The sequence below is a fragment of the Neopelma chrysocephalum genome, unplaced genomic scaffold (genome assembly GCF_003984885.1).
Source record: "Neopelma chrysocephalum unplaced genomic scaffold, ASM398488v2 Primary Assembly neopelma1_347, whole genome shotgun sequence".
In the NCBI taxonomy this organism is placed as follows: Eukaryota; Metazoa; Chordata; class Aves; order Passeriformes; family Pipridae; genus Neopelma; species Neopelma chrysocephalum.
Genome location: NW_020898011.1, coordinates 205,754 through 228,732, shown reverse-complemented (window position 1 = coordinate 228,732; position 22,979 = coordinate 205,754). Strand labels below are relative to the sequence as shown.

Genomic DNA, 22,979 nt, shown 5'->3' with positions numbered 1-22,979 from the left:
AAGAGAAGAGAAGAAAAGAGAAGAGAAGAGAAGAGAAGAGAAGAGAAGAGAAGAGAAGAGAAGAGAAGAGAAGAGAAGAGAAGAGAAGAGAAGAGAAGAGAAGAGAAGAGAAGAGAAGAGAAGAGAAGGAATCATTAAGGTTGGAAAAGCCCTCTAATATCATTGAGTCCAACCCTTAACCCAGCACCACCATGTTCATCACTAAACCACATCCCCATGTACATAAGAACTATTTTAATCTTGCTTTTGATATAATTTTCACCGGTTTTAGTGTCACAGCCCTGGAAGCTGCTGCTCCCCACTGAGTTTGCCACGTGATTTTGAATTCACTCAGGCACTCCTGTGCCATCTCTCATTTATTCACTGGATAAACACCACCTGAGTGTTTCAACCCTGCATGAGTGAAATCAAAAGAAGGTTTCACATCAACCTCAGTGGGAAAATAAGCTGGCTCAGAGAGTGCTCCTGCACGCACACACTCAGCTGCATTAACTGCAGATCTCGGGTCCACCTGCTCTGGTACTGCAAAAACACCACTTTTGGAAGTTGTTTTTGAAACCCAGTGGCTATAAGTGCTCTGGTAGAGGCAGGGAAAGGGCATTTTAATGATTATATTTCATAACCATCACTGATGTCACCTAAAATCTGCACTCTTTTCCATCACCTTGAAATTAATGGTACATATTAAAGTAGCTTTAGTGGTCCAGGAGTGGCCCAGGGTTGTACCAAAGGTATCTCAGAATCATTGAGGTTGGAAAAGGCTGCTAAGCTCCAGTGCAACTGTTCCCCCAGCACTGCCAAGGCCACCACTAACCCATGTCCCCAAATGCCACATCCACTAGTTTTTTGAACAGAGCTTGTAAAAAGCCAGCAACTGATTGCAGAGGGAAAGCAGGAGAATGGGAAAAAAGGAAGGAATTGGAGTTTTAAGTGGTCAAGGCCAGGTTGGAGCAAGCTGGTGTAGTGTAAGGTGGGGAATGAGATGGTCTATGAGGTCTCTTCCAACACAAACCATTCTGTGATCCTGTGATTCTCCATCCCAGACCCATTTCTAGTGGTTTTGGAATGAAATGCTGCCCTAGAAAACAAAGAGAGATATGGGAAAGCATTTTCCAGTCGGGAAAAATAGTAGTGGAGAGTTGTAAAGCAGCAGATGCTTCAGCAGAAGAAGGTGAGCTGTCCTGGAGGAGGGCTGGGCAGGAGGGGTGGTGAGTCCATCACACAAACATCAGGAGGGGAAGCTTGCCTGGATGCAGAACCCAGTATAAATCCAGTCGTGAAATTTTGACTGATTGGGCTTCTTCCTTGTTGTGGGAAGTCTGGCTGAAGAAGATTTATCTCTTCAGTGAGATTTAGTTCCTTTCCTGTCTTCATTCACAACATCCTGTGGCACTTCACTCACTGCTGGTGAGAGGTGTCCCCCAGGAAGGGAGATGCTGTCACACAGACATGAGCTGCACCGGGTTTGTTGTGACCCCTGGTGATGTCTGTCAGGAGAAGGACCATTATCCCCAGTTGTCTGATGTTAAATACATTCCTCTTCCAGCTGCAAAATAATTATCATTATGATCAATGTTCATGCAGTGCTTTGTGGCTGGGGACACCTGCTTTTTGACAGGTGCTTTCTCAGGATTGTGTGCTGAAGATCTCCTCTGAAAGGTTTGAGGACAGCCAGGGACACTGTTTCTTATTTGTTAGAATGCAAAGTGCAGCCTGGCCCTCCTCCCTGATTGGGATGAACTGCAACACAAAACAGGTTTAGCTTTGCCTGATAGTGCCTCACACAATTATTTCATCCATCATTTCTGTCTTCACCGCTCTCCACGTCTCAGAATGTAATTCTGGAAGGGTTGAAATCCCACGTTGCAGTCTCTGCTTTGTTGTTTCTCCTCTTTTTCCCTGTTTGCTCTATGAATTGGCTACAGACAGCAATTAAGACCTTTGGACACTTCCAGACAAACTCCTGTTACTACAACAAACAGCTGGCAGTAGTTCCATCTCATGGAAAGCTGGAAGGCTCATTTCAGTGTCTGTGAATGCCCACAGACTTTTGTATATCAGCAGCTTTTGCAGAGCCAAGTTCTTGCAAACAAGTTTTGGAAGCAGGTATTTGGCAAAGCAATTAAAATTTGTGAGAACTTTACGACTGTCAGTCCAGGTGTTGGGCTGTTTGACTCTTTTGTCCAGTCCTAGTGGGAAATGCCTTCATTTTCCAGTGCTTCCAAGAATAATTGATGTTACTGTTCCTGATCAATTTTGAAATCTCTCTTTATGGAGGTTATTTTGCACAATTTTTTCCATTCTTCTCTGTTGAAAGTAGTGTATTCAGCACAATCTCATGCTCAGGCTGTTGATAATGATAATTTACCTAAAGAAATGCAAACCGAGTTGCTGCAAATCACAAAATCATAATTTAAAGGACATCACTGCCATTGCTTTACCCAAGTTTGGGACAAAGAACCCTTTACTTCTCAGCTGAGAACGTTTCTTAATGTCAATGCCTTTTCTAACTGGCTTCCCATTGTAATGATTTCTCCTAAATTATTTGACAGGCAGTGAAAATCCACCACTGCTGAAATCCTAGAATTTTCCATCATCATTGAACCTGCAGCAAACCTCAAAAGTCGTGGGCTCCCACTCCTGCTCCTGTCACAGAAGTTTTCTACTCTCTGTCCCTGAAGAAAACTGGAGGAAGACTGAAAAACTGTATTTTTCAAGGTAATTTCTTTAATATGTACTTTTCTAGCTGCAATTTCAGGCAGAAAACACGTCCATCCCCATTTCTGTGGGCAGAGGAAATGCATTAGGGATGGACAGGGATGGATGGGAATGGTCAATACCTGCTTGCTGCAGACAAATGGAGTCCTTCGTGGGACTTGGTCTAGGAATAAGTTGAAATTGCTTTTCTGGGGACACCTTACTATTAAAAGTGAGGAGCTGAAGTCTTTGGGAGAGTGTTTTTCCAGTTCTCTGCCACTGCAGGATAGAGCTGAGTAAAATACAGTTGTACTGGCTCGAAGAAGTTTTGTTTAAAGAGATGAAAAGGTCACAATTAAACTCAAAACATTGCAATGATCCTAATTATGGAAATAAATGTAGGCTGTGCTAAGAGAGATGTATCACTGCAAAAATCAGTGATGGAGCGCAGGATAAATCACACAGTCCTAGAAGCAAGTACAAAGGACTCTGTAATAGAGACACCCTGTTTGAAATTATAATCTCAAATAATTTGGGCACCTCATTTGCAATTGCATATTGTTTTCAGGCACTTCCAAAAATTCCTGAAGCTCTCAGCTATTTCACAAAGGAATGTGCTTCATAAAGTGTCTGTGACACACACAGACCATATGTTTGTTGACATATGGACTCTGGCTATCAAATTTAAACCCTTTTTGGGGCTAAACACAGGACTGTGATGTGCACCATAAATATTGATTCCTGGTTTTCACTTAACACAGAATAAAATAATTGCATAAAGCCCCAAAGCCTAAAGCACTGATGGATTTTTCCACAGGCAAAGGCAGACAAAAGAACACACGGAGTTTTCCAGCAGCACCCCCAAGGCAGCAACATCACCTTTTGTTTTTCCATGGAGGTTTCAGTCCAGGCATTTTCTGCTTTATGTGCAGAAGAACAGGAAAAAGGAACAGTTGATGTGATGTGAAGAAAACCTGTGATTTTTTTAGGGTTTTTAACCAGCATCCTGAATTCTCCCTAGAAAATCCTGATGTCTTTGACCTGCTAACCCTGGAAATGTGCACAGGCTGCTTCTCCAATGCTGTGTGATTTTCCAATGCATTGCTCTCCCTAAAACATGTGTAGGAACGTTTATTTGCAGAAAGACTATGAACAAAAATGTAATTATAAAAAAAACCCAACAACAAAATACCTGTGGCTTGTCCAACAATATGTGAAGGTCTTATTTGATTACTTGCCATTCTGTTTGTTTACTTGCTCAGCTTCATCATAAAGTATTTCCTACTAAAATTACAGAATTTCTGTTCAGAATCTATTTTTTTAATTATTATTTTTTCTCTTTGACATGGGCTCTGATACTCCAAACACTAATTTTCTCCTCTCTGCATGGAAAAACTGTTCTCATGGAGCTTTCTGGTGAGATCCTCTCTGCTGGTGGTGTGGAGCTCTCATGGGGTATTTCAGCTTTTGCTTTCAGTAGGAAAAAAAAGAAGGTAAAAGTGAATTTCAGGCCTCTGCTATGGCTGTTCTGGCATAGTTATTTTTGCTGTATTACCTGATTTATTGCACGTTCCCCTTGCATTGCTTTGGCAGTGCTGGGTTGTTTGCTCAGAGTGCCCAAACACATGGAAAAACACGGATATAGGGCTTGGTTTGGTGGCATCACTGGCATTGCTGCATCACTAGGGTATCTTGAAGCTGTATTTGTTTTTAAAGTGAGTCTCCAGAGCAGGTTGGCTATCCAGGCACTGCTGCTGGGTGTGGATTCCCTCCCTGCAGGCAGTGGATGCAGCTCCATTCCCTCCCTGCAGGCAGTGGATGCAGCTCCCAGCCCCTGGCGATTCTGGCGCTTCCCTGCCCAGCCTGAAATAGTTTTTCCTACAGGAAAGAAATCCACGTTACAGGACACCATCTCTCTAATTTGACAGCCTTATTGGCAGCCCTTGCTGTGAGGCCAAGGAGCTGTGTGAGCAGGGATGTTGGAATTGCCATCCCAGCCCCTGGAAGTCTCCCTTCGGTTCACTGGGAGCGCGTTGGCAGCAAGGGCTGGAGCGGCTCCATCAGCCTCTGCTGGGTGTCTGTCAGAGTGGAGCCAGGCTTAATAAACCTGCTCAAAGTTAATGCTAGACCAGAAGAAAATGTGCAAAATAGAACCTTGCCTTGCTTTCCCTTCCCTTCCCTTTTTCCTCCATGTTTTCTTTCCTCCTTTTCTTTTTTGTTTCCTTTTCCCCTTTGCCATACAAAGAGACCAGTTGGTAACAGGGCCCATAAAGTCCTGTAAAGTCCTGTGTTCTCCCCAGTATCACCAGCTGTAAACTAAAATATGTGGCACCTTCCCCCCGGGATGTGATTAATTATTCTTCATTAATTATTATTATTTTCTCCTGAGAATCTCAGTCAAATCAATGCAGAGAGGAGAAAATTAGTGTTTGGAGTATCAGAGCCCATGTCAAAGAAAAAAAATAATAATTAAAAAAATAGATTCTGAACAGAAATTCTGTAGTTTTAGTAGAGAATACTTTATGATGAAGCTGAGCAAGTAAACAATATATATATATATATAAATAAATAAAAGGAGACACAGTTACACTTGAAATGTATGTCAGGAATCAGTTGGATGCAGAGTCCTGGAAGTTTAATTTGGTTTGTGCAGTGTTGAAGGACCTGACTGCGTTTTTAGCAGCATTTTGGGTCAGCTGGATGGAACAATGTCTGCCCAGGCCTGATGGTGACCCAGCAGAAACCCCAGGGCTGCCTTGTAAGGCTGCTCTGCTCATCTAAGGCTCCAGAGGATTTTTGGATGTTCAAAAATTTGGGCACATACATTTTGGCAATATAAACAAACCCAGCCCACCATTAAGAATGGAAGACTCAATTATATTTTGCTGTTATATTTAACAAGAAAGAGGCCATATAAATTAGTAAGAATGTGTATATACACAATTTAATAAAGATACACCCCTCAGAATGTGGAGTTTATAGCCTTGTGCAATGTAATTATGTTTATATGAGTATGAGCATCATAAACTGCAGAGAGTGACATGGCACTGACTGCTGAGTGTGTGTGTAACTCTGCTGATGCAGGGGACCACAGCTGAAACACCGAACATCACCCTGCAACTGTGTCACAGGGACCAGAGGGGAAGGTGGTTTGGTTGGTTTGTATTTTTGAAGTGAAGAACTGGGAAAAAAAAAACAACACAAGAAGCTTCCAGACTGGTACTGCTCTGATCTGCTGTTTAATCATGAAATCCTGGAATGGTTTGGGTTGAAAGGGACCTTGAAGATCATTTTGTTCCACCCCCTGCCATGGGCAGGGACATCTTCCACTAGCCCAGGTTGCTCCAAGCCCTGTCCAACCTGGCCTTGGACATTTCCAGGGATGGGGCAGCCACAGTTTCTCTGGGCAACCTGTGCCAGGGCCTCACCACCCTCACAGGGGAGAACTTTTTCCTAATATCTCATCTAAATCTATTCTCTTTGGGTGGGAAGCCATTCCTCCTTGTCCTATCACTACCTACCCCAGTGAAAATTCCCTCTCCAGCTCTCCTGGAGCCCCTTTAGGCACTGGAAGGGGCTCACAGGTCGCCCTGGAGCCTTCTCTTCTCCAGGTGAACACCCCCAGCTCTCCCAGCCTTTCACCTTTTTCTTCCTTCATTTTTTCTCCTTCATTTTTTCCATCCACAGGAACTGGATGATCCCAATGATTCCTTCAACATCCCTATTTCTTTCTTTTTGTCCCTGGCAGAGGAGAGGAGCTGGAAATGGGGCTCTCCGAGTGCCTCACTGGGCTTTCTCCTGCCTCTCTTCAGGCTGCCCACAGCGTATGAGCCATTCAGAGAGCAGAACAGGCTCTTTCCTGACCTCAACAACCAGTCAAACAACCTCAGAGACTGAAGACAGACCCCAACAAAGGCCTGGTAACCCAGGTTTTGAATCCTGTAGGGATTTCAAACTTTTTTGGCTGCAAGACTTGGCTCTTTCCCAGCAGAGCAGCGGCTGCAGTTGATGCCCCAGGAGCCTCGAGCACAGGATGGGGTTTTTTAGCCTCTGTTGCAAAGCCTGAAATTTTTCTCTATTTGCTTGTGTTGCTTCTCTGCCCATGACCTAAATTATGAGGAGAGGATATTAAGGCTGGATTTTAACTTAAGAGCTGACTACACCCACAGGAGGAATTAAAGCCCAGTGTTGTTCTTTGATTGAAGGTAAGCAAGCAGTGAAATTGTGCTGCGTTCCTTGTTTGAACTGCTGCCAGAAATAGGAAATTTTGAGCAATATTTTGCTCTTTTTTATTGCTCTTTTTCCTCTAAAACTGGTCCAATACCACCACCATATTTCCATGACAAGGGGTTGGAATGAGATGGTCTTTAAGGTCCCTTCTAACCCAAACCATTCCATGAATCTGTGATATTTAGACACAACACAGTCCTGGTTTGACTTGTCAGTTTGTTATTTGTAATAAAATGTCATCTAACCTCAAATTCTTCCCCCTTCTTGCTTGCTATTAAACCTGGTTTCCCCCAAACCAGCATTTGCCAGTCCTTAATGGAATTCCTTCACCATTAAGTCTGTGGGGTTTTGTGTGCAATGTCACTATTGTGGTACCAGAGAAAACCTTGGGAAAGGAATGTGGCAGACCTCCAACTTCTTGGATGAGTCCTGAATTGCTCATTGCTATGAGAAAGTGCAAACAGAGATTTTACCCCACCATCCATCTGGGCCTGGCTTGTGGCTACCTGGTGGCTACCAGTGCTGCTGCTGTAATTACTGAATGTATTCTTCCTTAAAATAGGTAAAAAATATCCCAATTTAAAAACATTGAATCTAAATAAATAGTCTCAGTCCTTGAATAACCCCATCTCCTCTGATTATAGATATTTTCTCTCTACTCAGACAATTCTTCCACCTGCTAGTAATAGTCTAATGGATTTAAACCTTGTGTCCTTGGCTGAGGAGTGAGGTGCTTTAATGCTCTAACTGTGACCCACCTTTACTCTTGCAGGGCTCATATGGCTGGTGTTGGACCATGAGTCACTTTATATTGGTTTTATCTCTGTGCAAAGAGTTATTTGATTCCTACAGGTTCCAGCCTGAGTTTATCCCGTGTCGGGATTTTCTCCTGACACTGCTCATGGACAAGGTGATAATCTTGTATCTGAAGGCAAACATATAGAATACATTTTAGTGATCCCATGGAGTGGTTTCCCAGGCAACTGTAACATCTTCATCCCCAGCAGGGTGCAGGGCTTGCCTGGCCAGCTTCCCTCCGTGCTGGAGAGCCTGCGCTCAGCAGATGCGCCTCGCCGAGCTTCCCGGAGGCTGGAAAAGCAGATGTGCTTTGGATGAGTTTGGGATATTCCCTCTCCAAGTTAAGGTCATTCATAGGGCTGGTATTGTCCAGAATAAGCTGCTCAAGACGTGTAGCCTGGGCTACAACCTGCTGGAGTGGGTGATGGATTCTGGGAACACAGAGAAAAACTCCTCTCAGGGGGCAGAGACAGGCAGGTGAACCAGGAGCTGCCCCTCTCTAAAGAGGAATATTAGTGAGACAAGAGACAAAACCCCCACATGGCTGAAATTAGGAAGGGGAGGGGAGAAGGCCCCCTGAAGAAATGTCTGGGATGGTCTTATTGCAGCCTGTCAGTGCCTAGAGAGGCTCTGAGAGAGCTGGAGAGGGAATTTTCACTAGGGTAGGTAGTGAAAGGACAGGGGGGAATGGCTTTAAACTCAAAACCAGTGGGTTTAGATTAGATATTGGGAAGCAATCCTTCCATGTGAGGGTTGGGAGGCACAGGTTGCCCAGAGAAGCTGTGGCTGCCCCATCCCTGCAAGTGTCCAAGGCCAGGTTGGACGGGGCTTGGAGCAACCTGGGCTAGTGGAAGGTGTCCCTGCCCATGGCAGGGGGTGGAATGAGATGATCTTCAAGGTCCCCTTAAAACCCCAAACCATTCTGGGATTCTATGAAAACATCACTTTATGCAGCAGAAGAAAACCATAGTAAATATATTTTCTTTTGGTTCTGAGTCCATTCATGTGGAAAACAGGACTGAGCACAGAAGGACAGTGGAGAACATGACACTGCATGAACACAGTGTGCTCCTCTTCAAAACCCCTCCCCAGCACCTGTTTGGGCTACACCACCCCAAATGTGTCAGTGGGGTTTGGGGGGAGGCTCTAGGTTAGAAAATAGCCCTGGGAGATGCAAAGTTCTCAGAGTCTGTGTCTCCCATCCCTGACACGTGGAACAGAAACATCCAGTTCAGAGCTTGTGAACTGCGGGGACTGCAAAGCGATTTGATGTGGCTTGAGAACGTAGTTTGGCACTGAAAAAGGACAGGTTGACTCTGAGATGCCCCAAGAAACCACAGCAGGGCTGAGCTGTGAATTGTTCCAGGGGAATGGGAAAACTTTGGGCTGAGCCTCTTGGCCACGTTGTTATCGGTGTCAGGCCCGTGGTGGTGCAGACTCGCCCCGAGGGCACACGCTGCAACACTTCCACAGAGCACATGTTAGCAGACTCTGCCCTCACATCAGGGGCCTGCAATGAGTTGGATCAGAGTATTTTTAGCTGTTGTCCTGTTGGCTCAGGCAATGCTGATATTATGGAATATGGCAAGGCAGGGAACTGTGGGGTTATTTGAGTTTCAAGGGATCTCTTACGTGTAATGTGGTCGTGTCGTTCCGGCTGCGGTAACTGGGACTGTGGGAGCTTCTCTTCCTTAGCTGCTCATTCATAATTTGTTGTGCTAGTTGGAGCATCTCTGATCTCTTGAGGCAATGAGGAAGGGCAGGAGCCCTGGGCAGATATCCATGAGCTGGTGGAGATGCTGCTCATGAAGCACCAGGGGAAGCATCACCTTGTCCCTGGGGCACATCCTTGCACCCATAAACCCTGGGGTCCCAGCACACCCCTTCAGTGCTGAGGCCCAGCTGTGTGGAGCACGTGGTGCTTCCACAGAGTGTTAACTCAGCTGTGCTCCTTGCCTGCTGCAGAGCCAAGTCCTCCAGCTCCTGGTGCTTCTTGCTTTTAAATTGATGCCCTCAGCCCTTTGAAAGTGCTGCCCTGTCTCTCCGCACTCCTCACAGCTGGGACACGCTCAGACTTTATTGAGAAGTGCAATATTGAAGTCCAGCACGTCACTTTTGCAGTGTACTTGTGAGCTGGGAATGGGGTTTGAAAGCGTGAACCTTCCGTGCTCAAATGAAAGCAGGGGCTGTCAGCAGGAAGGGGCTTGGGAAGGAAGAAAGAGGCCCAGGGGTTTTGAGCACTACATGTTTGCTCCTGGCAGTCAGAGCAGTGCCAGGCTGAATGGAGAGCTGCTCCTTTTCATGTACTGTGCCTTCAGAGCTTTTCCCGTGAGACCAGAGCAGGGAAACTCTGTGGTGAGTAGCTGGAGAATATCCATGGTCCTGTCACAGGGAACAATCCTGATCCTCAGCATCTGTGGCCTTTTCTGTTCCTCAGAGAGTAGGTTGTACGAGCTTTTCTAATATTGGATTTTGTGTTTATTCCTACTAATCTGTACTCTTGATTAAGAAGCTGATTGCCTCTGAAGTTGGCAGCTGTGGGGAGGGGTAAAAATCCTGAAGACCCTGATGCTAAAAGGGGAATTCAGATGGTGGAGAGAGGAGGAGAGGTGAGGTTTGCAATTTAGGTATTGATGCAAGTAATAGAAGAATAAGAGAGGCAGATATCAAAGTATCATAGAATCACAGAATGGTTAGAGGTGGAAGGGACCTTAAAGACCATCTCATTCCACCCCCTGCCATGGGCAGGGACACCTCCCACCAGCCCAGGTTGCTCCAAGCCCCATCCAACCTGGCCTTGGACACTTCCAGGGATCCAGGGGCAGCCACAGCTTCTCTGGGCAACCTGTGCCAGGGCCTCCCCACCCTCACAGGGAAGGATTCCTTCCCAACATCTAATCTAAACCTACTCTCTTTAAGTTTAAAGCCATTTCCCCTTGTCCTGTCCCTCCGGGCCCTCGTTAAAAGTCCCTTTCCAGATACAACTTCTTGGGGAGTTACATCACACACTAAAACATAATTGGGCACAAAGAAATCCTTGCACAGAGCAAGAAAAATCCAGTCAGCTGCAAGAGGCTTTCAGTGAGGAAACTGCAACTTCTCCTGTCTTTTGGTGTGTGATATTTTTGGATGAAGCCTTTTCTAAGGGGGAGAGAACACAAGGGGAAATCAGGCTCCTTGATCGCTCGTGTTCAGACAAAAGGCACGTCAGCCTGGGCACCGAAATGTTTGACAGCCACATTACCTCTGCTGCTTGAGGACCTTTATAAGCAGTGATAGTCGCCAAGAAATCATCCAGGCCTGGCATTTTCAGAGGCTGCAGAGCAAGGCAGACTCAGAGCTTGATTTTATCTTCCTACCAGCAAATTTTAAAGCCCGACATGACGCTTGCTCTAGGGCTCAGTGCCTGTTTGTTTTCTGTTTGGTGGGTCATTATGTGGAAGATCCCTCCTTTCAAAAGGCTTTTGTGGGAAAGAACGACTCCTTCAAAGAGTCTGCAGTATCCTTGTTTATTTAAGTGGCACAGAGAAAGAAAATAGCAATGAGCTAAAAGAGCATGAAGGACAGATGGAAAACGCTCTGCATTTTGGAGAAAAAAAGGTGTGTCCTCTCACCTCCTCCAAATGATGAGAGCAGTTCCAGATGTAGCCACTTATTTCCTAAAGGTACTTTAGGTCTCGTGTCACAAATTCAAAGTGGCATCTTACCCTTCTCCAGAAATGCCAACAGCTAATCTGGGGAACAGCTGAGATTTCTCCCTCCCAAATGTTTGCCTGTTCAGAAGGAAATTGAGTCACTCCTGAGTTGTGATTTGGAGATTTTCTCATAATTCTCTGCCAAATGAGAGGTAACTTCGCTTCCAACCCAGCTGATCAGGACTGTTTGTGGAGCCAATGAGCCTGTTGACAGATGTTTTGCATCCAGCTGACCTGTTTTCCATCCTGAAGGTCACTCTGGATTGCATAAAATCCTGCTCAGGTGGGAGCAATTCCTCCCTTTCTGTCCAGCCTGTAGGTGCTGAGTATCCAGGTGAGCTTTCAGCATCCTCTGTGTCCCTTTCTGCCCTTGCAGCTGTTAGGGGTCTGCGGGTTTGTGTCCCACATTTTGCCTCCCCACATAATTCCTGGGATAGCAGTACTGCCAGCTCTGGCTTTTGCCCTACGTTGCTCCCTTTTTTCCATTCCTAATTGACAAAGTGCTGTTGCTGTGACATCCCAAGGTTTTAGAGAGTAGGAAAAAATGGTTTTGTACTGAGATTCTGTAGGTGAAAATACGCAAACTTGCTTGAGACAGAATATTCTGCTGGCATCTTAGCATAATAGAAAATACTGGGTATGTTTTCCTTGTCTTCCTTAGCCTTATCCATGAGAGAACCTTGAGATACAGAGCAATAACACACATAAAAAATTGCGCCCTTCAAAGCCACCCAGCTCTTCCTCCCTATTCCTTACTATTTATAATATTTATGTTAGTTTTCCTTGACTCCTTTAAAGTCTGATCCCTTTAAAGTTTGATCTCTCCTTCTAAAGTCACATCAGACTTTCCTGCATCCTTTTCTCCTCACTCTCCTCGAAAAACTTTGCTTTTTCTTGTCTATCTGGGCTCTTTTCTCTTTCTGCCTTCTACTTCAACAACTATTCAGACTGTCTCAGATCATCGAGATCTTTGTTGCATCTGAACAGAAATTGGGTTTTGGCTTTGACAGGTGTCTTTTTAGCTCAGCACTGACATCTTTTCTTAGGCAGCAACTTCCTGCAGGATCTATTTGAGACGTTTCTGAGTGCATAAATTACATTGGCACGTACAACTCAGCGCAGCAAAAATGTTAATTACTGCCACTTTTCCCTTGCTGAGCCTCCCCTCAATGGTTTGAACAACTTTTGTCTGCCCTGCTCTTTTATATTTTTTTGTCCCTTCAGATAAATTATCAAATAGCTTTAACACTTGGTGGTGGTGCAGAGAGAGCAAGGAGAGCTTGTTTTTCATGTTGTGCTTCATGCAGATTGTTTCTCTGAAGGCGTGTGAAGGAACCTGACCAAGAACATAAGAGATCTGTAAACCTATAAATTGCTGCTGTGTTTAAATACGTTTTTGCCAAAAACCTTATTCTTGCCATTCCCCGTGGGACGTGGCACGAGTGTGGTGGCATCAGCAGGAGTGGCGTGGATGTTTGTGGCCTGGCAGAGGGTCTGTGAGGTGCCACGTGCTGCGGGATGTAGGAGACGATGACGTTTGGCATCACTTTCCCATCCTCAGTTTTTGACATCAGCAGCAGCTCTGCCCCGTGCTGGGAGTGGGATAAGGAAACTCAAGCTGTCTCTGCCCACACCATCTCTGTGTATGTTGTAACCAAGAAAAGGAATATATATAATTAGAGATGATGATTTAGATTTTCAGATCCTGAGGATGGTGACTATGACACAGCGACAATTCCTGGATGAGGTGGGATCAAAAACGTGACTTTAGAGCTGATTTCTCCTCCTGGCATGGGAGGATCCAGCTGCAGCTCCATTCCCTTTGCTGTGACAGTGACGTGCACAGCACTCATGATGCTGAAGTGCTTTGAAGTCAGGTGGAAAAAGGGATCCTGAGATTCACAGGATCAGTATGTCCACAAATCTTGGACCTGTTCCTCATACAACCCTTGCTGCTCCCCTCGTGCCTGCTGAGCATCCATCCAGGAAACCCAGGCACTGCTGTGGAGGGGGAGGCAGGACTGGCAGTGCCTCTCCCACCTTTAATGCCTTTTGATTTTCTTGCTCTCGTGGATCAAACCTGTGAGTCAGAAAGTGCATTGCTGGAGCCTTGACCACTGCAAGCTCAGGCTTAGAGGGGAGTGATGTCTGAGTGGGATTGCATTAAAAGTAGGTTTTAAAAAGGAGCCATGTGTCTTTTAAGCGAGGGCTAAGTGCCAGGGCTCAGTTAGGAGCTGTCCCTGCCTGCAGGAGCTCGAGCAGTGTGTCCCTGACAGGACTGTGCTCTGTGGGCAGCAGCTTTAGCAGCCAACATGAAATTCGATAAATGTGTCCCTCCTTCTGGAGAACTTCTGAAGCTGAAACAGGAACACAGAGCTGTTTATCCACAGCAGCCAACACAGGCCTCAGTGGACCGGGAAAATATGCACCTGACCTTTGATGAGACTGTTGTGTCCTCCACAGAGAGCGTGTGGTGAGAACACCTGGATGGCACAGGAACCAAGGAAATGGCAGAGAGGACAGTTCCAGGCCACAGGCACGAGTGCCACATGCTTGGGGACTAGTCAGAGGTGGTCAGGCACTGCCTGTCAAATATCCAAGAGCAGGAGGGAGGCAAGAGCTGTGTCCACCACAGCTGCACCTTTCGGCATTAGAACCTCTTGCCCCTGTCAGCCAGGGCCTGGCTCTGTCTGGATCAGAGAATGGTTGGGTTGGAAGAGACCTTAAAGATCATCTAATCCCACCCCTGCCATGGGTAGGGACATCTTTCACTATCCCAGATTGCTCCAAGCCCCATCCAACCTGGCCTTGGACACTCCCAGGCGTGGAGCAACCACATCAAAACCGAGTTTAAGGGAATTAGAGACAATGCACAGAAACAGTCAAGTGTTGCATCTCCAGCAGCTCTTCAGCTCCTTTGTGCCTCTGCAGATGAGATCCCAGTGGTGCAAGCAGAGGTTTGGTTGTGTCCCCTCGCTGGCAGTGAGAACACAGCAATAATGACCAAAGGAATAAACCTGCTTTCTGACTCCTGTTTTTCTTCTGTCTTCATGTCTTGCTGGGATTTTCTATTATCACTGAGTCAGGAACAGATTTATATGCTGGGAGCATGATTAGTTTCCATCTTGCACCTTGCAGTGGTCTCAAAACAAATGGTTTCTCAATGTTCTTGAAAGCAACAAAAAAATTGAGCTTGGAGCAAAATGTCCTGGAGGATTTCTCCAGAAAAACCGTGCTGAGGTTTCACTGGGACCATCCCAGAGGAAAACAACAAGATTCCACACCTTGCCTTTATCCAGAGCATGAGCCTGCTGTTCATGTTTGGGGTTATACCAATGGACCACAGGTTTTAGTGTGTTCATCAACTTTGGCTGTTTTGTTCCCTTAGCAAAGTTAATTTAAGCATTTAATTAACATTAAAAATTTAATTTAGGTTGACTGCTGTGATGGGGGAAGGACATATCATGTTCTAAAGCTTATAGGCCTGTTAAGCTCATTAAGTTGCAAGGTTTGAGAGGCTCATCAGAAATTTTTTTATTGTTCCATACGTTTTTTGTGGGAAAACCAGAGGAAAGTAGTAACAAGATTCAATACACTGTTCCTTTAACAAAGAAGCAGGAGGGAAGAGGTGATGCCGTGGGCTTTGCAGGCAATTGGAAGATATCGCTGCTAATTTATTCTCCTAAAATGCAAATTTTGTGGATTCTGGGAGTTTTTATTATGGTTCTTAATGATTCCCATGATCTGTGATACCTGCCAGTGAACCTTAGCTGGGAGCAAAGCCTCCACCTGGGTGCCCTGCAGACAGAGGAGAAGCCAGAAATGTCAATTGCCACTTGTTCTGTTAAACCTGATTTCCTCCAAACCTGAAGTGGGAATATATAGAATGTATCTGAATCTCCATATACACTTTCTGCATGCAAATCACAGTTGTGGTGTGTTAAATTGCATCCTGAAGAGCCAGAAAAAATAAACCAAAACAAGGGAGAAGCAAATATGAGGGACTGAATCTTCAGGTAAAACCACTTCTGTGTGTCTGAGGGGCAAACCCCTTGAGCCCCACTCTGGGGTGGTGATGTCTCAATAATTCTTACTTGTCTAAGTGCCATCTGCATCACCAGGGAGGTTTAGGTTGGATATTAGGGAAAATTTCTTCCCAAAAATTATTGTCCAGCCCTGGCACAGCTGCCCAGGGCAGTGGTGGAGTCTCAGTCCCTGGAGGGATTTAAAAAGCCTGTGGATGTGGCACTTGGGGACATGGGTTGGTGGTGGCCTTGGCAGTGCTTGGGACTCGATGGTCTTGGGACCTTTTCCAACCTAAACTCTTCCATGTTTTTATGTTTTTTTCATGTGAAAGCTGTTTGTGATTGGTCAAAGCCTTTGAAAAGGTGGAATCTTCTCTTGGATTTTATGGGGGGAAAAACCCAAACATTACTTGGCTGTCTCCTATACGAGCCAAGTCCTCTGGACCACATGAAACATCCCTAAGGAGCGTAATGATCATCCTTTTTCCTTCCTTAGAAAGTCACACAGGAGCTCTCTTCCCATGATGTTTGAAGTTTCCATAACCTGCTGCTTTGTTCCAGGTTCTACAAAGCTTCATCCTTTCTGAGGTCTCCCTGGAATCCCCTTGGTGGCCTCCCTTGGTTGTCCTCCCGTCACCAGCTCATGCTGAAGGTGCCCATGGAGAGTCTCTGTGCACCTCTCATGTCCAAAGCTTGTGAGCCAGAAATGTGGCCCAATCCTCTCTTTTAGAGGGATGTGATAAAGCTGAGCACAGGAGGTGCTGACCAGGCACAGTGGAGGGTCACCAGGAGGTCAAACAACTCATGATTTAAAAAAACTAGGTTAGTAATGCACACCAAAGTTTAAGGCTGAATATGGAAATCCTGAACTTTTATCACAAGCCTGTTCTTGTCCCTCATCTTCACAAGCAGAGTTGTGGGAAGGTTGATTTTGTATGAAAATGGAATTAAACTAAATGCAGATGCAGTGAAAGCTGACACCAAACTAAGCTCGAGCAGAATCTGACCCAAAGTGCTTTTCTTTGCAGCAGAAACACGGACTAATCCTCTTATCCTTGGAGTTGGAGGTCCTATAGAGTGGGAACAGGAAGCTCGATTCAAACCAGAGGATTTTCTCTCTGAATAAGAGGACACAGACTGAATATGCAAATAGTGAAATGTTCTCCTGACGGGTTTTCTTAAGGGATTGCTGACTGCAGGGTTTAAATGAGGCTAATTTATCCCTATTTCTATAGCCCTGCTGGTCCTGAAGGATCCTGAAGTACTTCACCAGCAACTACAAGCACGTCCTTTTTAGAAGTCATTGAAGAGTCATTGGATTATCTCAACCACTGACATAATCAGCACCACCCTGGACAGTGGGGAACAAATTGTCAATCACAATCTGGGATCACATCATGAATTTTTCTATAAAAACTGGTAAAGACCCTTACATGCCTTTCTCCCAATCTTACCTGAAGATCTTCCAGCTCTGCCTCCTGGAATTAGGTGCATCTACATCAGGAGACTGACTCTGTACAGATAAACCACACAACCCCCTAAAATGTCACACAATTAAATTTGTTGCAGTAACAAATTATGCTCTCAGACAGCAAACATTTGCTGCATTGGAAATTAACACCATTTATTAATCCTACAGAAGATTTGATTGAATCAACTTAATGTCAGCTAAGATATGTAACAGAAGAAATAAGTGTCCACAGGACTTTAGTTCAAAGAAAAACACTTACAATTTGGGTGCATTAGAAACCAAGCATGTAAATAAAAAAAAAGGGAGGAGAAAAATAAAAAAATAATATATATATCTTGTTCTATATTGTGGCTGGTCTGAGTATAATAAGATTCTTTAAGGAACTTTCTACTTAAAGTGCAGTTTTAATGTTTCTCCCTCGCTGCCAGGCTTTCCAAGGTCTTAACCTGATCTATTTGAAGTGGTAACAAACTCTCAAAATGTATTTTTGAAATCCTTAGACCTTTGCCCAGGTTTGCTGTGATGATCCAGACGTAACAATAAACCCTCCTGAGAGACATTTAATGGGACACTTTAAATGAAATCACTCGGTGGTTTCGTAATGGCAGCTGAACGTGTGTTCTTGCCATTTGCCCATTTAACAAGAAGAAAAGGCCAAACAAGGGCCAATTAGTCATGATAAAATCAGCTTTGATGACATTTTCACTCCTGAACTCTGGTATAAAATGGTCATCTAAGAAAGAACTGAAGGGATGTGTGAGGAATTTGGTAGTAGGACTGCATGTACATACAACACACTCTCCTGAGTGAAAAATGAGCAGGTAAAGACACTGCTGGTTACTTGGTTTATGGAGCAAATATGCTGGGTTTCTGTGTTTTTCTCTGTGTTCACCTAGTTTTGCTTGATTTTGGTTCGAATTTTAATTAATCTCATCTTTTCTTTGGAGTCTATGCAGGTTAAACTTTGTTTTCCTTCTTTGGATCTCAATGACATTCGTGTGCTCGGGTTACCCCATTGGCCCTTCCAAGGTAAGTCACACTCCCTGCTTACTCCAAGATGAGATGCTTCATTTATTTCAAATTGCTATTTTATTTAAGTTAGTTTTGTTTGTTTGTTTCTTTGTTGTTGTGTTTTTTTTATGAAATGAAAGAAGTTCCTTGTATTAAAGCTATTGGTTAATTATCATTACCTAATTTCCCTGGAGTGTAACCCAATTTTTGCTTTAGTTATTAATAAAATATGTGAGCCTCTAAAATAATCATGTGAGAGATCCAGTGCATATTTAATGTGGGGAGCTGAAATATTGTATGGAAGAGAAAAAAACCATAAATCTCTTCATCTCATCTAAATTCCTTGTCTACATCAAATAGGTACAATTAGATACATGTATTAATTTGACTTGTTTATAAACCAGTTAATTTATTTGTCAGTGGGTAGGTAAAGCTGAAATTCTTATATGAAGCTATGGAGAATTATTGCATAGAAGCAGGAGTAGAAAGTTGATTGAACTACAAGAGAAAGTAGAACAGTCTGTAAAGCTGAAGTGAGCAGGTTAGTTAAATAATATTAATGTCCTTTCCATGGAAAATTGCTGGCCAAGCCACCCAGACACTGTCCAAGACTTTCCCAACGTGGAATGAGATATTTTATTTCTAATGATGACCAATTTCCCTCCTTTGGACAAAGCCTTCCTTAGATCCCTGTATTTAATTGCTGTAAATCAGCTCTAGGAGCCACAGTTCATATTTCTGTGTTTCCTCTGGTGTGTTTTGCATCATTATCTTTTCATTAAGGTGATCTGCTGTTATCAGAATTACTGGCTACAGCTGGTTATTTTAGGGATGCGAAATCCCTGTTATCCTTAAAGTATCCGTTGCCTGGCTCCTCTCTCTGTTTTACTTCTGTAAATGCTGAGTCATCTTTCATTTCTGGTCATGGATAGTTTGGGCACAGCTTGATCTGAGCAGCCACTTTTCCTCCTGGTTTAAACTGAGTTTAATTGTTGCAATTCATTGAATTTATTTATTCGATTTCAAGATAACAGTCATTTCCTCAGTAAGGGAAGTCTAGGGAGGTAGCAGCTAAAAATTCAAAGGGAAATTTCTCTCTGTCTGGTTTGGTTTTTTTTGTTAAAAAAGTGTTTCTCTTTGTTAGGGAGAAAATTCAGTCTGGGGAAACTCTTCATCTGTGACAGAAGGGGCTGGGACTTGCTCTTGGTTTTTAAGAATCATTAAACAAACAAAAAAAATATAAAGTACTAAGCAATACTAAATAAAAGCAGTAGAATACTGAATTAAAACCAGTAAATCTAAATTTTATTCCAGTGAAGGCAGGGGTTAATCCTATGGCTTTGCATGGAACTTTTAGAGATGGAAGAGTATTGTTTTTAGATAGATAATCAACCAGCTGGGAGATCAGGATATGGTGAAAGATGCACACAGCAACTATAGACATGCCAGGAAATGTTTTGATTTTATAATTCAGTGATAATTCAAATGCAATTTAATGTAAGGGCAGTTTAAATCTGGAAAAGTTTTTATGTAGTTTGCATTTTTATCCTGTAAAGTGCAGGTAGAAGGAATGTGTCCAGAAACCTACATGGATTTTTATCCAGAATTTTTAAAATTCCTATTATTATATTTTCATTATTAAACTTTACTACTACCATAACCACTCATACTAACTGGAAATCTTCCTCTCCCGGATTTCTGCTTTACAGGTATTTTTGTTTTCTCTTACCTGTCATTTAAGCTACATAACTTCACACAAGCTACAACAAGATTCTATTTCATTGTTCACTGAAAAAATCTCATTTTACAGCAATAAACACAGATGCCATTCCAGGGAAACTGTGTCACATGTCACAAGTGGTCACCATCACAGAAAACAATTCATATCATACTGTGAACGTAATTGTATCAGTATTTTATGCCAGAAATGCAGTGAAGATTTCTGGAAAACAATGAAAAAAATCTGATTTTCAGTTTGAGAAATCCTTAGCAAATAACAGCACATCCTTGTCATAAACAATAAATTGTTTTTGTGTTTCTACTTTGCTTTTCATAGTGAACAAGCCCTGGCAAATACACAAATCCATAATTTTACCTTGTCTTATCTGTCTTTTTTTTTTTTTTTCCCCTTGTTTGCTTGTTTTTTAATCTCCAGAGCAACAATCCTTTTTATTTGAATTGCCAGCTGTATGGAAAATCTGATTATTGCCTGCTCCTGCTGAATAGCTGCTTAGCCCAGGTGGGCAGGGATGAAGAACTGGCTCTTTTAAAGCCTCACCTGGAGACGCCTCTCGACAAAAGGTCCTTTCGCAACGGCGTGGGATCGGGAATTAAAAAAACTTCCTTTCGAAGAGCAAAGTCATGAACAAGTGCCCCCAGCCACGGCCCCCATTTTGATATCTGATGTTTAACTTTGTGCTTAAAGAGTTATTTTGATGCTTTTCCAGGATCAGACCAGCCCGTGTCCTCAGCATGTAAGCGGGTGTTTGTTCCCGAGCGCACGAGCCGAGCGGAGCACATGGGATTGCTCGGAACGGGCTTCGTTCCCCAAAGTTACAGTGTCATAAAGCTTTGTTTTGGAATGAATGTTTTCCGTTGGTTAATTCCCCTTCTTTGTAAAGCTACAGATTTAATCAAGTTGCTTTTGATTAATACCAAGATAATCCTATGCCGTGAGTAGATGTGTGTTCGCAGCCTGTGGGGAGGACGGAGAATATTATTCCCAAAATCCCTCCTCTCTGCCACAGAGACAAACGCAAGGCAATCCTCTGCTTTCCTGTCCCAAATCACATTTACTTGAAGGCAACTGCTCTGGCAACTTTAATACACATTTAAAGTACATTTTATTTCAGATTTCCAAAGACATGAAGGGCCACTGATGAAAGGCAGAATCGGGCCCTACTTGTGACTTCCACTGGCTTTTTAATATAGTTATTTAAAATTACTTTAGCAGGGAATAATCTCTGGAGATGTGTCAGCTCATTTCCAGGAGAGTCCTGGGAAATCACTGTAAGGCAGGGTATCAGCACTGCTCCCTGTGCCTCAGTTAATTGACTTAGGTAGCAACACACAGCTGAGGAAATGTGCCAAATGTGGGATTTTTTTAAATTTCCTGTTAAAAAAATAAAAAAAAGAAAAAGGTAATTTTGTCTGAAAAAGGGTAAATGCGAGGTGCAGGAAAGGTCATCTGCTGAGTTACACATGTGTGGGTTCTACCTTGTTTCCTCCAAGTGCTGTGACACTGGCTTGAAACGTGGCAGAGTGTCCATGCAATTCCTTTTGCATTCAAAGCTAAGATACTAATAATAAATCAATAGATGGATGTTTTCTAATATTTCCCTGTTAAAGATCATAACCCAGGAGATTATTATTAACCTTACAAAAAGGTGGCATCACCACCTCCATGATGCCCAATCCTGTTTTTTGCACCTCTGAGCCCATGGGGAAAAGTGACCCGATCGTGGAGCTCTTTTGGTGGGATATCAGGTTTCTGCATGATTCCTGGCTGATTCAGGGAGATCAAACACACTCCTGTCTGTGTTTGTCCGAGCTGAAAAGTTTAATGCTTCATAGTTTTTAGAGCTGCTTAAACACTTGGGCTCCTTTGGGGTAGTGCTGGTCTCTAGGTTGCTTAGCCCTTGCATCTCTTTGTCGAGTGTCTCCCAGAAAACATTAAAAATTTATAAGGAAAATGTCAGATATTTGTTATTCTCCTGCACTCTGTCTCCTGTACTGTCAGATGAGCAGGGCAAGAGCAGTGACACGAGGAGTTCCACTGCAGCAGGGCATTTGTCCTGTTCCACTCTTGGCTGCTGTGATTTTGGCCACAGCAGTCTCTTGCAAATACAATTTTCCAACTCCAGCAGCATCCAGGCCTCTCCAGAACTGCCAGAGAAGCTGTGGCTACCTCATCCCTGGAAGAGTCCAAGGCCTGGTTGGACAAGGCTTGGAGCAACCTGGGCTAGTGGAAGGTGTCCCTGCCCATGGCAGAGGGTGGAACGGGGTGATCTTTAAGATCTATTCCAACTCAAAGCATTCTGGGATCAGGTGATTCCATGATTCCATGATTCTGTTCTGCATCTGTGCACAGCTGTGGGGATGGAGATGTTTTGCCACAGTGCAGCTTCCTGGCATGGTTCTGCCCTGCTCCTTGCAGCTCATATCCCACCCAACTTAATTTTCAGGAAATAAAAAAACTGGAACAAATTCAGATTTATGTTTTTCTTGGGCTTTCATATCCATTTTTGTTAACATTTTTCTACATAATCAAATACATTCCTGCCTTGGTAACCTGGGATGAGCAAGGTTGTCTGGAAGTCAACAGAGCTCTACGTGGAGCTTGGAAAATCAGCCTCTTCTCCTTCACTTATTGTGCAGGATGAAAGTAACTCATTTAGTGTTTGGCATTTGCCTTGGAGCAGGGAAGGGATGCAGAGCCAGGATCCTGCTCGCACAGACCTTCATCCCCTTTTATTGAAAGGATGGGCTGCAAGAAAAAACAGCTTCTTGGCTGCAGGAAAAAGCTCATTATTTATGATTTAGCCATTCCCTGACAAGCCACTCCACCTTGAGGGATCTGCATAGACAAAAAGATCGTAGGAGGAGGCCACCAAGAGCCATAAGTCTTGTACTCACCTAAATCACACTGAGCAAGCCTGGAAAATGCAGATTATGCAGCTGACTTGCAGGAGTGGTTCTGTCACTGCTGGGCTGATCTTGCCATCGCCACCCACTGAAAACTCAGGGCTGCTCTGATGAAATGCTGAACTCTTCCCTGAACTTTAAAGGTGGCTTTATTTTGGAAAGAACAGAGAGTAACCTCAGTGATCTCTGTCAGAAAATAAGGATCTAAGGGTGCTATTGCTGAGCACATTAATTTTTATGCTGACAGAAACTGGAAATATGGCATAAGATGTCTCTTTTTTCAGTAAAAAGAGGACATAGGGTTGGCTATAGGGATGCCAACCTACAGCATAATTAATGTGCTGCCAGGAATTATATTCCTTTCTGGAGAACAGGGATTCATTACACTGTGAAAAGATATTTTGTTGA

The 22,979-nt window shown here is 43.8% G+C and overlaps 1 protein-coding gene across 3 annotated transcripts in view; it reads left to right on the top strand.

Annotated features, from left to right (window-relative positions):
• NPS (neuropeptide S) overlaps nt 1–21,804 on the top strand; it is a 33,390-nt gene extending 11,586 nt beyond the window's left edge. The window contains exons 2-5 of one of the 3 annotated variants that reach the window (XM_027705681.1): nt 2,553–2,718; nt 12,645–12,779; nt 17,864–17,945; nt 20,083–21,804. In XM_027705681.1, the coding sequence (XP_027561482.1) occupies nt 17,904–17,945; nt 20,083–20,292 (252 nt within the window). In that variant the 5' untranslated portion in view covers nt 2,553–2,718; nt 12,645–12,779; nt 17,864–17,903 and the 3' untranslated portion in view covers nt 20,293–21,804. Of the gene's footprint in view, nt 1–2,552; nt 2,719–12,644; nt 12,780–15,054; nt 15,437–16,680; nt 16,865–17,670; nt 17,738–17,863; nt 17,946–20,082 lie in introns of those variants that run through there. The other 2 variants (XM_027705682.1, XM_027705680.1) reach the window with 2 other exon arrangements.
• The last annotated feature ends 1,175 nt before the right edge of the window (nt 21,805–22,979 follow it).